This window comes from Cebidichthys violaceus, unplaced genomic scaffold (assembly GCF_023349555.1).
Source record: "Cebidichthys violaceus isolate CVI_PGR_0920_01 unplaced genomic scaffold, fCebVio1.0.p SCAF_40, whole genome shotgun sequence".
NCBI classification, from domain to species: Eukaryota; Metazoa; Chordata; class Actinopteri; order Perciformes; family Stichaeidae; genus Cebidichthys; species Cebidichthys violaceus.
Window position 1 is genome coordinate 1,549,409 of NW_027176595.1, and position 18,587 is coordinate 1,567,995.

General features: G+C 45.9%; 1 protein-coding gene across 1 annotated transcript; it reads right to left on the reverse strand.

Moving 5' to 3' along the window:
• Positions 1-56: 56 nt before the first annotated feature.
• Positions 57-16,671, reverse strand: s1pr2 (sphingosine-1-phosphate receptor 2). The gene is made up of 2 exons (XM_068727842.1): positions 16,020-16,671; positions 57-3,444 (listed from the first exon to the last, which is right to left on the reverse strand). The coding sequence occupies exon 2, from the start codon at positions 3,310-3,312 to the stop codon at positions 2,200-2,202; it is 1,113 nt and encodes a 370-aa protein (XP_068583943.1). The 5' UTR covers positions 3,313-3,444; positions 16,020-16,671; the 3' UTR covers positions 57-2,199.
• Between the last annotated feature and the right edge of the window lie 1,916 nt (positions 16,672-18,587).

An 18,587-nucleotide genomic window follows, 5' to 3' on the forward strand; every position in this document is an offset into this window, starting at 1 on the left:
GCTGCAATTAAGTCGCTTGCAAATCAGAGTTAAACTCAAACACACAAAGATTTCTTTCAGTATTTCATTTATTTTATAAAAAAGGGAATACAATTAACAAAACGTTTATGTACCTACATTAGTGTTTCAGATTGTACCGATTTAACACAGGCAGCGTGCTATTGGACACAAAAGGCTATTGCACACGAGACATTTCATACAACACAAATCATACATACTGTACAAAAATACATACTTACATACAAACATACATAGTTATTTATTTATTATAAAACATCACAGAGTCAAGCAACACAATGAAGGGACAGGTACACAGTTTAAAACACCTTTCCGTCTGAAAATAAAATTTAAAAAAACTGGGGGAAAGCAAACGTCACTGAAGCTGCCAAAGTGCTTTTCACCATTTCTACTTGGTCATCTAAATGTAAATGTCAATACCAAAAACACTGAGGGAGAGAAGAGTTTTAAATGTGTGTCCACAGGAAAACGGTTAGTATAACCCTGAACAACAGGAACCGGACGATGAAAAACAGGACTTCCTGTGGCTGCAGGAAGTGACATGTTGTAGGATATCAGAGATGAGGATGAAGGTGACCTCCCAGGAGGACAGATTCCCCCCCCCCCCCCCCTCCCTCTGTGCATTTGGAACCGGATCTTCTCGTATTTTGTAGGGGAGGAGAGGGGTCTTTGGAAAGATGAGACGTGTTTACATCTTTAGCTGCACAAGGCATATGGCCAGCAAATTAAACCAGGATGTTCACAACATTGTTTGTTTTGTTCATGGTGCCATTTCAGACTTCACAGTGAGAGTGACCTACCCTGTTCATCCCACTCTCTGCTCGTCAATGACTTGGTAATTCAAAAAAAGGATGATCAATAATACTGTCAACAATGGAGCGCCTGCCCCAAACACTTCATACGTACATTCAGCCTAATTTCCCCAAGAGGAAGGCAAAAACAGAGAGGGCACATTGTTGCTACGTTGCTACAACACTGTCAGGACATCGGCCCCATCGGTCAAAACTGCTGGACAGCTGACATTGAATGAAACGCATCAGTGCCAACTCACTTCAGGAAATGTGCTTTCTGATTAGGCCTTCCTCCACGGAAACTGTTAAGATACAAGAGACAACAGTAAAAGCAAGTGGGACAGATTATGAGAACAGATGAGGGAAGGGGTGTTAGTGATGGAAGCTGGAGCTGGAATATATCATACATACATTAGCACTTACAAATAAGTTAGAATCTCATGCATTAAATGTAAGCAGATTATGTAAGTTTGTTTTAGTTAATCAAATGGTTTAAGCAAGGTTATATCGGGAATATATAGGTCTGGTTTTAGTTGAGGGAGCACTCGTGGTAACCTGGCTTCGCTGGAGTTCGGTGGTGAGTGAAGCTGATCACCGTCTCCAGCTCTGTGGGGAGCAAGTGATGGATCGGTGGGCCTGACGTTTACACATATCAGCACAGGAGAGTGAAGTTGTTCAAACCTAACGAAGGACAACGATCTCTGATGTAATCTACAAAGTGCAACTTTGCATAGCTGCAGTCGCTGAAAGGACCAAAGCAACTCACCATAACTACAATATTATGTCGGTTATGTTTCTAATTCAGGCTTTTTAAAAAGGGGTTTACACGTTTAGAAAGAAAAACAAGACGACAGGCATATACATGACGATGGTTTGCGACTCTATATTAATTAATGAGAGTACCCATGAAAAAAAAAAGCTCTTTTCACATTTCTGACAGTTCCCTCCTGCTGAATTGGTTCCCTCTTGAAACATTGTGTTTTTGCACACGCTGCAATCGATTGAATGCTGATTGTGAATTCACACAATTTTGATTGTAATAAGTAAAAGGCCGCGTTGTAGCCTTGTCAGGCATCTCAGTCCAGAGTGTCTGTTTTTTTAACATCTCTGCATCACAGCACGGCCTCTCTTCTTTCTCTCACATACATACACACACACACACACACACACACACACACACACACACACACACACACTAACACTCTCTCACACACACACACACACACACACACACACACACACACACACACACACACACACACTAACACTCTCTCACACACAGACACACACACACACACACACACACACACACACACACACACACACACACACACACACACACACACACACACACACACACACACATTCACTCTGATGTGTTTGCACCGTATCAGACACTGGTACAGTCCTGCATGATTGGTGTGGTCTGGTATTCATGTTTGTTGGTGCAGTGTTCCAGAGAGCTGGAGCTCTTTAGAGGGACCAGACAACGGTCGGCTGGCCGCCCGCTTTGCAGCACCCCCCAGCAGCACAACACGCGCAGAAACTCCTTCCTCATGTCCTTGCTGCGCAGCGTGTAGATCACGGGGTTAAGCGCCGAGTTCAGAGTGGCAAAGCCAAAAAAGATGTCTGCTTTGGAGAGGATCGGGCAGAACTGTATCCTGCATGACGAATCCAGGAGGAGGATGATAAAAGCGGGCAGCCAGCACATGATGAAGACGCCCAGCACTATTGTGACTGTTTTCAAAAGGGCATAGGCCGGCGAGTTGGTCGCCTCCTGGTGGCTGGAGCGTACAATCAAATAGATCCTCACGTAGAGGATGACAATAGAGAGCAGTATGAGGCTGAAAATGGTGACAACGAAGAGGATGTATTTCTTGGAGTAGAGCGGCAACACCGTCGAGCATTCACGGAGGTCGTTGATGCAGTTCCAGCCGATGATGGGAAGTCCTCCGAGCAGGATGGAGGTGACCCAACAGGCTCCTATCAGGAGGAACATGCGGCACGTTTTGGTGGAGCCGTACACCTTGACTTTGGTGATTGCAATATAGCGCTCCGTAGCTATCGCCAGCAAGCTGAAGACCGACGCCGCCAGAGCGATAAACGCCGTGCCCTCCCGGATGAACCACTGCACGGGAATCAGGTCAAAGGTCCTCGGCCCCGACAGGAAAATGTTGGCTATGTAGGCCGAGCCTGCCAGCAGGTCAGAGAACGCCAGGTTGCCGATGAAGAAAAACATGGCGGAGTGGAACTTCTTGTTGCGGCAGACGGCGATGAGGACCAGCAGATTCTCCAGGATGATGATGGTGCAGAGGACCACGATGGCGATGTTGAGGCTGGTGAGCGTTTTCTTTTTCTCAGTATGGTCCTTTAGCTCCTGGATGGTCATGTTCTTAGCAAAGGCATAGTAGGAGGGGATCAGGCTCTGGTTGTAGTATTGGGAGTACTTGCTCTTCATGGTGACAGGGTGGCAGAGCACAGCGGCTTTACGGCAAAGATTCATTCACACAGTGGAGTCGTGCGGAGCGTCTCGGTCGATAATCATTGCCTTTCAGGAGCGGACAGGGAGACGGCCCGGGCTGTGAGGGAGACGGCCTGTCCCACAGTCACGTCTGAGGAGCTCTATGTGGGTCACCTGCAGACACACAGAAAGGAAGAGAAGGCCCGGGTTACCGACAGGGGAAATTCACTTGCACACATGAAATAAACGGTGACAAAGCAAGCGTGGATTTTTAGCAAAGCAATTCACTGGCCAAAGTCAAAACAACGTAACCAGGCAACAACCTGCTGCTCAGTCTGCACAGTGGAAAATAAACACTTCAAGTCAAAGAGCGGAGGAACAGCAATAGACAAGGGCTGCAAAAATGAGCAGTATATTAAATCAAATGTCCCTGAGGTGATCTACCAGATCAACAGATTTCAAAATGAAGAACTGGCATTCAAAGTAAAAGACGGTGAGAACACACTGAATCCCAAACTGAACACCCACACAGGAAACAGTTGCAGCTTGTTGCGGTCTAAAAGGAACGGAAAGTAACAACCCAGCGGAGTTGTACGTTAAAAATGACTGTGGGGAAACTTCAATTCACTCTGAGGGAATTAATCACGAAAAGATCTTCCCTTCGTTTGTGCTGGTGAACCTGTGCAGGCAGAGATCATCTTCAGGTAGAAGAATAAATACTCTGTGAGCGCTGGTGCTCAGACAAAGGGACATTCCACTAACCCTGTCCGAGCACTCGGCTGTCAACACATGGCATTGTTGTGGGGAGCGAACCTTTCCACTCCAGTGAGCTACCTCTTGAAACTTCTGCATAGCTTTTGGATCCACCAGACCTCCTCATCTCATCCCGACCCCTCCAACCAGTTCACACACGAGAACAGCAAATCAAACAAGCAGAGGCCCCAGAGGAAACGGTGGGAGTTTCGCTGACTTTATGAGAAAACAAACGTTTGGTGAAAATCATACACCGTTTGTATGACATATCACAATTTTAAGTAGAGCTGATTGACAGAAAAATCATCATTAAGGTAATATTTTTCATGCAAAAATGGCAGAAAATGCTTGTTTCAGTCTCTCAGATAAGGGGATTTCCTTCTTTTCTCTGTTTTATATCATATTAAACTAAAAATATTTGGGTTTTGGACTGAAAAAACAAAACATTTAAAGATATCACCTTGGACTTTGAGGCAATGGGATGGACATTTCTCTATGTTTTCATTCAATGCTCAATTTATTCCTTTAAAGAATGTTATTTTCTTCCTTTTTTTTTTAATTCAAAAAGCAAGGCTGCTGTATTTTAGCAGAATATGTAAAGCTGATAAAGTGCTACGTTTTATACTGATGCAGCCAAACAAATTAACAAAAACCTTGTGAACCACTTTAGTGGCTTCAAATTACTCAGAGAGCTCTCTCTCTCAAGGAGAAACCCATAAACAAACCAAAACAAAGGAAAGTTGGAGGCTCTGGAAATCTAATTAGAGGTGGAGCTGGTGTCTTCAACCTGTCAAAAGCAACAGGATCCCTCTGCAGCTCCAGAGGAAATTCAACACTGTTCATCTTCTGCAGCTTAACTGGAAGCCTTCAGTGGAAACTGGGGCTTGAACCTCGTCTCTGTTCAGCTGGGCTTCTACTCAAAACCCAGAGAGACTGAAAGGTGGCGAGAGAACGAGACAAAGCCGGACGGAGAGCATGCATGTGGAACGGCATCTGGACACAAAGGCTGGAATCTGAGACATCACCGTGACGTCCACAAACTCATCCATGTGACGAGTTGCACCGCGTCGGACTTCACTCTGCTCGCATGCACAGAAATCTTTCCTCACACACACACACACACACACACACACACACACACACACACACACACACACACACACACACACACACACACGGCTAATTGTGACAGACATGGAGTAGTGCAGCACAGCATTCCCCAGGTTCGACACACAGCCAGCAATAACCAGCACACTGTTTCCTCCAGCAGGAACAAAGAACAATAGTCTCCTTCAGCGTGGATAGCATTGCCCTTCAGCCTTAATAATGGGACAGCGCACTTCCATTTGGCTTCTGCAGCTGTATCATAACAGAAATGTATTTACAGTCGATCACTCCCTTATCAGAACTGCTGTATCAGGGCAGACCCCCCCCCCCCCCCCCCCCCCCCCCCATCCTTTTCAGCTCCATTAATAGACACAAAGAGCAGGCTTGAGGCTGAGCACGTGTGCCAGCTGCACCAGCGTAATTACATCAGGTTACATTATTGCAGCCTTTAATGATTTTATTACTGGAAAAATCAGCCAGCTCCGTATCTCCACAGTCTCCAGTCTGCTAAGAGAAAAACGCACCAGAGTTTGCTCCATCTTTCTGTCGGCTGTGTTGAGCAGACAGCTCGAGGTCGTCCCGTCACCTCCAGTCCTTGGCTTCTGTCATCACAGGGATTTCACTTAGAGTGTGTGTGTGTGTGTGTGTGTGTGTGTGTGTGTGTGAGAAACCTGCCGGGCTGGTTTACCGACAGCCCCGCCCTGCCCCTCTACCTGCCGACGGTGTGCCATTCAGGTCTTTCCGTGGTGATTGGTCGACAGAAGTGCAGACTTCCTGCTATGCAACCCCCCCCCCCCCCCCCTCCCTCCCATCCCTCCCAACCCGCCCATCGTCAAAACTGTGCCCTGTGTTCAACCCAGACATCACTGTCACACTTCCACAGTAGACACAACACACTGTCAAAACGTGTTGTCACACCATGTGAGTCCTTTCTTCAGCACAACAATTTGTTGGCTACAGCTGCATAAACCCCCCCAAAAAACTACACTTCAGTATGGTAATGGAGGGTAAAAAATGTAACATTAATACTGCTATTAAAGTGTTTAGGTATGCAGTGTAATATTCTAGGAGCTGAATCATATTTTCAAATATGAATTCAGCAGCCAGAGTCAGTACAATTGTTACACCACTGCTCTAAAGTTTAAACACATCAACTGTGCATCAGTATTACCTGCCTGCACTTCAAATCAATTCAACTGAACACACATTTGCAATTAAAGCACTTATGCATTAACGATATATTTAACTTTAATATCATTTATCTATATTCAGGTTGCATTCATGATTTTTAACAGTAGACCTGAGTAAAACTATTACTGCTACTACTACAGTATTTAAAAGTGATGGTTTCATGAAGAACTTACTGTGATGTAGGTGAAGGTGTACAGAGGCTGCAGCGAGTCGAATATAATATTCTGTCCGGATTTCACAGTGAAGCTCAGAAAAAAAAAACAGTGGACACAGGCGCCTCCGAGACAAAGGAAGAACAAGAGACTGACACCTGAGACAGGATATCCTATCAGAACACTTCGTGAACCTTATCATCACCAAAGCTGCACAGTTCTAGTTTCTAGAGAAATGATGCGGTGATGCTCGTGTGTGGTGCACGTTCACATTAACTGCTTTTCACAGCTATGCTTTCTTTTCACAAACGCATACAGTTGCAAACATGCTCTAAATCGTCCAAGGAACCGTCACGTGCAACCAGCTGCATAGATCTTCCGCAAGACGATTCAAAATGGAGCTGCTGAAAGCTGACTCATGTTTCCTCCTAATCCTTAACAAGAGACAGAGTTCCCCTCTCCATCATGGGACCTGACGACTGCACAAAAGCCTCAGGTGGTTTTTTTGCTTCCCAGAAACACCTGATAAGCCCCAATTAGCACAGCGTCTGCTCACTAAAAACCAAGGCAACGCCGCCCCGTCACATCACCTGCTACCCGTCACACTCGGCCTCTACTTTCTCTGGGGGAAAACACTTCAAACATAACCAGAGCTCCTAACCGTCGACACAGCATGCATGTCCACGATTCTGTGTACGTGTACACACACACACACACACACACACACACACACACACACACACACACACACACACACACACACACACACACACACGCACACGCAGATTTTGGTCGAGATAAGAGCGGATGACTAACCTTGTGTTGGACAGTTAACATTTGCAGCTTATCTTGTTTATTGAAATGTGTTTAATGATTGTTTACCTACAAGAATCACCCGGGCAGTTTGTGGTCCGTTACATCCTGTAACTTCACCTTCCTCCATCTGCCCTTCACACTGCCTGCTCACAAGCCGCTGTAGTGGCAACAGAGCACCAATCCAGCCTGTTTTTTTTTTTTTTTTCTTCCTCACAGCACAGAATCTGCTCTAAAAATAAAAAAAGAGCCAGCAGCATGAGACTATAACACAAAGATCTTCTTTGTTTGGACTAAAATATGAAAACGTTAATCATGTAAATGTTCCCATTTTAATGAGATTTAATGACTTCCTGCGCCGTCTTCCAGACACCAGGCTTTTCTTCTGGAAAAGGTAATCCGTCATGGATACACAGAAAGCGTCTGCTGCAGATTTGTTCTTTCCTGCTCACTTTCACAGCCGTTAATGGAGGTATCAGTGTATATTTTATCTCTGGAAGGGCCTTTTTTTTATAACTGTACACTTTTCATCTCCCCTCTGCTGCTTGTGTCCAGCACTTTCTCAGTAATGTCAGGGCTCTGGAGAATAAAATGAAATAACATATTTTAGACTGGGGGATGGTTTTTAAATGACTTTGCCTGTACCAGTGATATCATCTGCCTCGGTATAGATTCCATGAAGAGAGAGAAAAAGTCAGTGAACGCATCAAAACTCTGCAGAGCCTGGAGCCCACTGGACAACGACTTGGTGCCAGCTGTTCAAACTAAACACAACTAGGAGGTCGCGAACACCACTCTGGTTATTCTGCGGGGTCGCGATTAGAAGAAGTTGAGAACCACTGTTCAAACTGACCTACCAACCAAAACACAGTAGGACGACCAGCACTCATGTGAGTTTGAAATGAGCATATTTCAGAGTGATAGAGGTTGTGAGCTCAACAGCAAAAATCCTGTGTTGTTGAGTATTTTGACTGAAACCAAAAAGGTGTGAATGTGATTTTACAGAGTGGCGTCACGCAGGAAAATTCCACAAGCAAAAGCACAGCAATGCAGTCAGAACGTTCCCACCCCCCATCAAGTGTTGACATGCCAGGCAGACGGGAGAAAACACAACTCACTATTAACCGCCACAAAATTTCACCACTGCTACCACTTCTCAGGAAATGACTAAAGTGAAAGATGCACACCCACAGTCCTGTCTACACTTTTCCACTCACTAAACTTGATCAGCGATGACGTTGTCTTTACACCACCAGCTTCTTTAAGCCAAGGGGTGGTTAACACTTTTACATGGTCTATGGTGAATTCAATAATAATAACAATAATAATAATAATAATAATGGCTTGAGCATATTTCACATCCTAGTTTACACACTAGGTGTTTTGTTTGTTACATCTTAATATTAGACAGATTTAAATCTTACATTTGCATCATCACGGCCGAGAGGAATCACAGCGATGGACTGTGTCTGCTGGCAGGTGGCTGCAGCGTCTCTCTGCAGCTCTGTCCATCGCTGTGTGTGTGTGTGTGTGTGTGTGTGTGTGTGTGTGTGTGTGTGTGAAGTCTTTTCACACCAGCACATATTGATTTTCCACAGTCAATTTCCAGGAAAAAAAGAGCCGTTAACGTTTCCAGCATGACTGTAATCTGGCACGGAGAGGATTCATGTTGCAGCTGTGACGCGACTGGTCCTTCAAATGACACCGGTCACAGCTCACATACAGCGCCGCCTCTCTGAGATCAGAATAAACCCAGAACAGTTCTTGTGTCTATGACGGCCGGATCTTATCTTTAGCGGTCGCGGTTATCCCCGCCGCGCTGCCGACAAGCTCGCGGATAACGCCGATGCCCAAAACAGTCAAGTGAAGATGCACAGCTGGCACTAAGAGAACATATCTCTCATCAGCTACCTCAACTATTGCTGTTGTAATACAAAAGGAAGTGAAATGCGTTCACTTCAAGACCTCAGGAGAAATGCCGCTGCATTCCACAGTCTATATTAAGTCCCAGAGTGCCAAGCATGCACTCACTTTTATTCTTCCTTATGTTTCAGTTATGTTACGATATGTTCAGATGTTTACTGTTATTTCCTAAACGTCGAAAATCAGGGGAGTGAAATCCAGCGAGACAGAGAGTCTGACACATTCTGGCAGTGACTTCACACACTGAGGGCGAGGATGGAGGAGTGAAATATGGGCATGTAAGTCGTCCGGATCTATGATTCTTTTGAAACACCAGCAGCTTATAAAATCACCAGACAAAAGAGGTTTGAAGGGGAAGTACAAACAAGAAAGAAGAGGGCCTGTTTCAGTGTCGCGCTGCAACTTGTACGGTCTAGAGAGGAAGAACAGACGGAGAGATATGCGACGGGGCCTGCAGTATCTCACAGTTTAAACTGGGAGAGGAACTCAACTGGGGGGAACAACACATTTAACGCAGAAAGAAAAAAATGCAGCAAAGAAATGTCAGTCATTTGCGAGGCCGTGTTCCAGAAACTACATCCTTTTTTTAGAACTGAAAAAAAAAAAATAGAGAAGTATTACAAGTTTGCATCAGAGTGATGATACCAGCATCATGGCATTAGATGAGGCAAATAACAAAACAGTTCCTTTTTAGTGACATGAAAAAGGTTCCCTCTTGTTTTTTTCCCCTCTGTGTTTAATTTTAACCTTCCTCTCTCTTTGTCCGTTATTATGCTGACACGGTTCACTAAAACTGCGTATAAGCTGCTAGATATTAGGGCAGTGGGTGTCCTCAATACGATGGTTTAATTAGGGATTACCCTTTCGCTCATCAAACACTTTGACAGTTTGGGTACAGCCTCTTCTGAGGGGTCCAGTCTCTTGACATGGTTCAGTTTGTTTTGGTTTCCTGTGGTTTCAAAGTGACTTGTCTTGTTTTCTGTTCCTCTCCTCAGTCAGTTCATCCCTTGAAACTTTGCATCACTCTATTTATGGCAGCTGCTCATGTGGCTCTTAGAGTGGCAGTGAGAGGAGCCGGAGACAAAGAGCTGCGTTAAAAAAAGAAAAGGGGCATCATACAGCCCGAGGAGCCATAACCTGCATGACCGGCAGACCCCCACCCACCCCCACCCCCCCAGTCAGCTCCATCGGGGGGGTTGGGGATCTCCAAGGGTGGCGCCTGAGAGGCAATTACTGTAATACCTTCACCCTCGGACCATTCCTGTCAACTTAAGTCACTGTCTTACAAATTATTCACGTTTTTAATATATCGCTCTATTTTGCATATCTCCCTTTCATGCCGCTCGCTGATTTGCAGAGCTGCATCGTCCTCACTCTGACACTCCGCTCGTATATTTTAAACTCCACCACAGACATCAAAAGACAAGGCCACAAAGAGGTGATTAAATGCACATCAAGGGGGATTTATTTAGCACACATCTGGGGCAGACATGCTCTTATAGTCCCCTATTAAAGACTTCATTACAGCACAAACGGTGCAATCAGCACTCGATTCAGGAAACCCTGGACTTTCTTAGAACTGTGTCCCAAATCCTCTTGTCAGTGCAAAAAAATGTGTCGACTGTTCCATGTAGCTTTACTGATAATACTACTTTAAAAAACAGCATCCTTATCACTAATCCTTGATACCAAATGTAAATTTCTCTGCAGCAGTCGTGTGCAAACTGTCCTGAGATTTGCTCAGCTTGAAAAGTAATAGACTGTTCTCAGAAATCGAGCTTCACATGGAATAGCAGTAAACCACACATGAAAATGCTGTGAAAAGTTGTCGCGTTTGTTCGTGCATATATAGGTTAGTGTTAACCACATGGTGTCCTTAATACTGACACGTGTATTTCGGCTGTTATGAGGAAGCAAGAAGTCAGATAACTCTGAAACCTCAGGTTTGAATACTGAGGCAAGCTTGATTCAAGTTTCAGCTGCTCTGCCTCTGTCACACCTTCCCATGTCCTTGTCTTTACAATGAGCTCTCCCTCAATAAAAGGCTTTGAACCCTCTTTCAGGTCTCTTTTGTCCTGGCTCCCTGCTCCCATTCTACACCTTGAACTCCACCCCTTCTCAAGTTCTGCTGCTTCATCGGGAAACTGCGCGGTTTGCCGTGAGAGAGCTTGTGGTCATTTGTTGCTCTGCGTGCCAATGAACAGGGGAACATGACAACGTGTAATCATGCAATTGTGTGTTTTGTGCAGCGAGCATCATCACAGACAGTCATAGGACAGAATGTCAAAAACCAGTGGAGGAGAGAGGAAGAAGGTGCTGGCGGCAATGCAAAGCACTGCGCGATGGAAAATGATGGCATCTACACAGGCTGACACACGGGGGCACAAAGCCGCCCCGATTGCTTGATAACATGATGAATTGACGGAGGCCCTCCATCTCTCCTCGTGGTCCAGCATAGGAAAACAACTCCAGACTCCTCTGGCAAACACACATCCATTAAACACAGCTCTGTTGTCGGAGAAAAACATGGTTGCCTGGAGAGGGAACATTGTTGTGTCCACAGTGGACAGCTGTTCTTCTATATTTTATACAATTTAGGAATTTCTTGCTTCGAAGAGAAAATGTATTTCTAGAAAAATCTACATAAATCAGCATCCCTGGAATGAGGACGTTGCATCTTAAAAACTGTAAAGGTATTTTTGCAGGGCCAACACAACCTGCTTTTAAAGACCAGCGAATGTGCACGAAAAGAGACCCGAGGGTATTCAACCTTCTCGAGTTTTGGAGGGATACTATGTCTGTTTTACTTCTTGGCAACAGTACACGAGTAAAACATGTTTAAAAGAAAAGGCCCCATTGTAAATGACTTGGCTTTTTACGCAGCTTTGGTTTGTGCTGAGGGGCTTACCGAGGGACATTTTTCAAAACTAACAAAACGAGTCAGAAAGTGTTTCTGTAGCGAGGCTCTTCAGAGGGTACGAGACAACAGCTACTTGACTTTGACATCGACAACACTCATCTGAATGGACACGTTTGAGCAGTTGTCACATTGATTTTGAGTAAACAGACTCCACTTCCACTCAATCTGTCTGTTGCAATGGAGCAGTCTGACCTTTGTCGTGACCCGGCTTGTGTTTGGCTGAAGCTTAATTCCATCGTGTCTCTCAGCCTGGAAAGACTGAAGCCTGTGAGGCCTTCACAGGATAAACAATCTTAATAGCTCTTTCTAACTAAACATTTGGCTATTTCGCCTTATTTTTAAAGTCTGCCAGTGATTAGGGAGATCTGACAGAGCTCATTAGGAAGCGATCGAGTTAACTTCCAGTTCCAGACTAAATGAACTGGCTGCACGGGGCAATTCAAAATCCAAGAAAACTGTCCCGAGCTTACTCCTGGATCTGGGGAGGTGGGGTGTTGAAGTAATCCCGCTGAGTTCTCCAGCTGCACAAACAAAGCTGACTGGATAACAAGGGCTTCCAAGAGAGAAGAAGAAGAAAGAGGAGGACTCCAAAAACCACAGCATCTTCATGTGTACCTGCCCCTAGATGGCTCTAGAGTGAGCGCTTAGAATGACCAGAAATCAGGAAACCGCGACATGACCACACTGATTAAGCCTGCCGCTATAGAACAGACAGCCGGGGCTTGTTTCCGTCCAGTTCATAAATCACACTGCACAACCTAAGGAGAGGCTGCAAAGTGCTGCCGACCTCGTCCAAAGCCGCAGCAGAAACCAGAAACCAGAAACCTCGTCTTAAATCTACTTGTCATTGTTTCTGGGAGATGCATAATGTTTCTGACGGTGGAGCGTTAAAGGAAAAAATGCCTGTCAAAGCTCAAAAAACCCCAAAACCATTTGAGGCATCATTACCAACTGGCAGCAGATTGGAACAAGGGGCCGGTCCGAGCTTGAAATGTGACAGAAGAAGAACAGCCCAGAAAGCATCAGGAGATCCTGGCATGCTGCTACAAGCATCAGCGCCTGGTCATGGGGGGTCTCATGGTTTGCCCAAGTCCTTCAAGTGGAAAAGGAATGTAACAGGAGACTTTAAAGCCGATGGATTCCGTCATTTGGGTAAAAACGCCTTCCTAAAATAGTCTCCAGCAAATATCAGCTTATGTAAATGTTTAGAAGATAATCAGAGCAGCACTGAGAGGAGTTGTGTTGAAAAGCAGAGACAGATAGTGCGTGTGTCTTTCTCTACCTGCAGGCAAACTGTATTCAGTGACCTTTAGTGACACAACATATTCGCATTCGGGTAAAAAGCAGAGGACGCCATATTTACTCCCCTGATCCGAGACACTCCCAGCTCTTGGCCGTGAAAGCTGCTACATGCTGTCAGCTGTGTGTTGTGACTTGCGCTGCGGCAGCTTGAGAACAGAAGGCGTTTATTTTGCTCCAGCTGCCACACCCAAGGAAAGTGTTTTTCAGCTCAAGGGGGGAGTACCAGCAAGAACTCTGTAGAACCCAGATGGCTCTCTGCAGAACGCTATTACTATTATTAGAGAAAAGCCCAAATGTATGGAGACATGCATTGTCTCCTGTGATCTGCCAAGGCTCCTATTCTTCTTTAAAAAGTTCTGTATTGACCCCTGACAGGTTTCATTTAACCAGGTGAAAGCCAGGGCGCCTCTGGCAGGCCGCTCCTCTGATCTCACGGTGTTGTCACCCCTCCTATCTGGCTGAATAAAGCGGTGAGTGTCAAACAAAAGAGAAGCGGGTCTACCAAAGGACAACCCTTCTCGCTGCTTCCTATGAGCCGACCGCTCTCAGGCCTGAGCTGAAACCCGAGCATCTTTCAGGGATCGACACCACCCACCACCCACCACCCACCCGTCCCCGCCTTCAACCCCCCTGGTGACCCCCTCGTTTCGCTTAAGTCCCGCAAATCCAGTTCCCACCGCTGAATTACCGTTAATTTATTTATACGTTCATGCACTTTTACCTCTATTTATTTATTCAACCCATCTATTTGTCCTCATTTCTCATGCAGTCCCCTGGAAGTCCCCTGCTGAGGGGGCTCCGATTACAGCGGCTGTCTTGCGGAGGAGAGCAGGGCCACTGAGCTCAGTGAGCTGGGTCAGCAGCACACACACACCCTCAACTCATGATGTCATGGGCGGCTGGACTGAGCCGGTCTGCCTGCGCTAAAGATTTTAAAGTCCCTCTTAAAAGACTAATAGCATGTCTGTGAAAGGCTGCGTGTGCCTGGAGCTGTGGCCCCCTGGGGTTTCTCCTGTCCGGGCCAAGGATGGTGAAGAGTGCGAGGAAGCCTGGCAGCGGTCAGCTCTGGTGGGGTGGCGGCTTTTCTTCTGGTGCAATGAGCCATGTGGGTCACATTGGCCAAACGCAGACGGGCCGGCCCGCCGGCTGGCTGCATCATGCCCCTGTATTCAAGCTCTCCAGTGCATGCTGGGAGAAGCATCTGAGTCCAAAGGTGGCCGTGCAGCCCCCCCAAAACAAACCAAGCTTCTCTCTCACAACACCAGCATCAATGAAGCTGCCGACAGGGCCCTCAACACTTGACAGTCCTGTCCTAATGCTGCAGAGCCTGCTTCCTCTTCGACCCCCTACTCCTGATGTTATCACAGTGAGGTTTGTTTGCTAGTCTTAACTCAACAGGCTTTGCAGCTTCCGTGTGCTTTTGAGACTTTGGTTTGTCGCCCCGTAACCTCGGCTGGGGCTTCAGACTGCCTGCTAATGAGAACAGCAGCGTGCAGACTGACCCAGAGCATCCACAGGACAGAGGATGATGGATGGCGGCTTTTATCTGAGCAATAAACATTAGTTCCTCCTCCTTATCACCTTATCTCGTTGTGATTTGAGGATTCTCCCACAACAGGATGCCTCGTGGCTTTGACTGCTGACACCTATGTATCCCTCTCTGCAGGGTTTCCTCTTCCAGACGCAAGAAACAACCTGCTGTTTGGTCAGTCCGGCCTTATAGTGGTGATAAGGGAATGTAACACAGGGCTGACAAAAGACTGACATGTGCCAATATAAACATGTCTATAATACACGATATTGTGACGACAGCGTATTCAGATTGCTCTTCCAATATTTGCTCATTCTAAATCTCTGACAACAACGTGTTGCAGTGTGTTTTGTTCTGCCTGCCTTCTTCAGCCCCATGAGATTAACTCCGGTACATGGGGATAATGGAGGCTTTTGTCTTATTAATACATCCTTTCAATACAATGCCTTCTTTAGAGTGACGGATGAACAAGCCCCAACAACATCGGAGGGGTCAGAGAGAGAGAGAGAGAGAGAGGTGGGGGGGGGGGGGGCACACAGCGGGCTGCACAACGGCTCCAAGGAAATGTGTCTGTGGAGCCCCCTGCGAGGACGCGCCCGGGGTGCACGCACAGCTCAACCTCCAACAACAGCTACACAGACGACATATGATGCACCCCCCCCCCTTGTATGATCGACAGATGTAGAGCTGTATGTTAATATTTAACACCACACACTGTTATTCATTAAAACACACGCACACACACACGCGCACACACACTGTGGCTGCAGCAGCAGTGTTTTGTTTCTGAGCCCAAGTGGCTGGTTGCTTAACGTTGGCCACTCTGCTGTCAGAGGTGTTTATGAGTCAGCGAACCATTTCGTGACTTTGAGCGTCAACTGAGACTTTCAGTTCGTTATTCACGCAAATGAGTGATCGGGGATGTTATGAAGAAAGCCCTGCGCCGCTGAATGACTGAAATCGACTCATTTCACGTGAAAGCGCATTGAGACACATCAGCTCCTTTTGTTAGGCGGCTGCAGCACATGCAGACTGTCACACCAACTCTTTTACTCACCCCATGAGAGATGTAGGAGAGAGCAGCGAAAAGACGCTCCGACTAAATATTTGTCTCCAAAGGTCCTCACATGTGGTCCCCGCTTTCCACAAATGCTGCGTCAAAGTTTGGGCGCCTTCCCTCTGCTCCGGGGTCGAGAGGCAGCGGTGACAATCAAAACTTTGGTGGAGGACTAGACGGCGTGTCTCGTCTAGTCTCTGGTAAATCCATACCGGTCTGTGCGCCGCCGCGGAAACCGTTTAAGGATCTCCCGAAAGAGCGATGATTCAAAAAAAGAAGAAAAAAAAACGAGGAGCGATAAGAGCCAAAGAAGACTTTTTTTATTTGGAGACAGCACTTTCTCTTTTGTCGCTCTAATCCAGCAGTCCGTCTGATTGTCCTCCTGGCTGCTCTCTGGGAACAACAGCTCCACGGGGCTGTGGAGCGTCAGGGAGGCGCGCGCACAATACGCGGTCACACACACACACACACACACACACACACACACACACACACACACACACACACACACACACACACACCCACGCGAGAAACAGAGTGTATGGAAACGTCACATGCCCATAAAGAGTCGCGAGTCTCAGCGTATAAATATACCGATGAAGCTGGTTTGTGGACAGCAATTAATATGGAAAATACAAAAAAAAAAAAAAAAAATCCTATTTCTGGACGTTTTCTCCGGCACACAAATGAAGTCCAGATGTTCCACCTCTTCACTTCCTCTCTCCTAGCAGATCCCAGCGTGAAGCAGAGCGCACACTTTACAACTCATCCTGGCCCAGTTTCCCCTGAGAGCAGTGGCCATGCATATCTAAAGCCCTGCAGAATGACAATACATTCTCCAGTGTTATGATAAATAAATCAGGGTTTGACCTGCTCCTGTAACGCTATTTAATTAGTTGTTTGTGATGAGTCATCGCTGTGATTTTCACATGCACCCCTCAGGTCTGACTTTAGGTGTAATGCTGAGGGTGAGGTGGAGGTAAGTCAGGGCTTGTTAGTCATCAGGGCTGCGCCTACACGTTCCAGTGAAAGAGCCTCCAGGAGGAGGGAATAACGTCTCACAGTCGTTATGCTGAAAGACAAAGTCGTCCGTGATGTCATGTGTCTGTGCTGAGAAGAGGGAGCTGCGTGATGTTGTCATTCGATTTATAAGGAGTTCTCTGGCTTCTGTGTTCCAGACATTTGCTTCAGGAATTGTGGGTAAACCACCGTTAAGGCTGGTTTACACCAACGCGGATTAATTTGATCTAAGATTATTTCTAGTCAGAGTTGAATAAAAACTAGTTTTAAACGAGTAAATGCAGATTTTAAATATATTTATTTTATTGCACAATTACAAATTAATTTCTGTTTAGTAAATTCAAGTTTAAACAAAATGGTTTAATCAATATGGAGAGGCCTGTTTACTCAAATTAAAATACACACATGTGTATGCCATTGAGACCTAAATCTAATAAGATTAAAAAAAATCTGTTAGTATAACGTTGGTCATGATGGCTCAGCAGGGACGGTCTAGTTTCTCCTGCTTTGAGAAAAACTCGGAATGGAAAAATATGACCAAATAACAGAAGATAATACAACGAACAGCAGAAACCTTTTTCACAGAAAGGGAAAAAACAGTTGGTCCAATCTTTCTACTCAGCTCCAGAACAGATTCCTGGCTGAACCTGTACCTCGAGAGACGTTCAGCTGCAGCATCGTAAAACTCTACTGTGATTCTGTCCCTTGATTTATTATAAAGAGGCAGTGGAGTAATGTCTACCTGAGCAGAGAAAGAAGTCTCTCTCCCTCTGTGCGTGTTGTAATCCGAGCTTCTCTGTTGTTTGTTGACAAAGCTGGGCCGGCTGCCATGCTTTTAGTTCATGTTTGTGCACGTGCCGACAAAGGCCTCGCCACGGAAGCGTAGCACCCAGGGTCCGGTTCCCCCTCAGGTAAACACTGTTAACTTTGAGCTGTCAGCTCAGCCGTCGCCATGTTGAGAGCCGTTTAGAGGCAATAGAAATGCACCCAATCTCACATAAAGCACCTTTAATTACAGTTTTGGTGCCACAAAATTACATTTAATCAAGTTTTAGAGTAAAAACTCAACTTCTAGAGAGGTTTAAATCAAATCTCTCTTAAATTTAAGGGGGTTTCAAAGTTTGGTGCAACATGATTCAAAGTTAAACCATGATTTCATCAGGTTTAGAAAATAATCCTTGTTAGAGCAACCCAGCCTGAGGGTTTATTCAGAATTTCACTGCTTAAGGGAAAAGATGTAAATGGAAAATGAAAGACTTTGGTTGAGACAAATCACTGATGATTCAGAGCTTAACTTCAAGATATGTTTCCTCACTTCAAAGACCAGGAAGCAGGTGGTACTTCTTCAGAATCACGCATGGCAGTCCTACCTACCTACCTACCTGACATCAGGGGAAGCACCTCACAGTGCATCATAAACAGTCTTCCAACGGGGGTGAAAACAAAATGCCCAATGGAAAAATACGCCAACAAATGAGTCGTGGTCTGGTCCCCACCAAACAGTTTCAACAAGTTTGACTCATGTCGTGTCTGCTGATGGTTTACTGG

Bases quoted from the DNA above. Each gene is read 5' to 3' on its own strand.
- s1pr2 (XM_068727842.1), bottom strand. From the start codon at position 3,312: ATGAATCTTTGCCGTAAAGCCGCTGTGCTCTGCCACCCTGTCACCATG.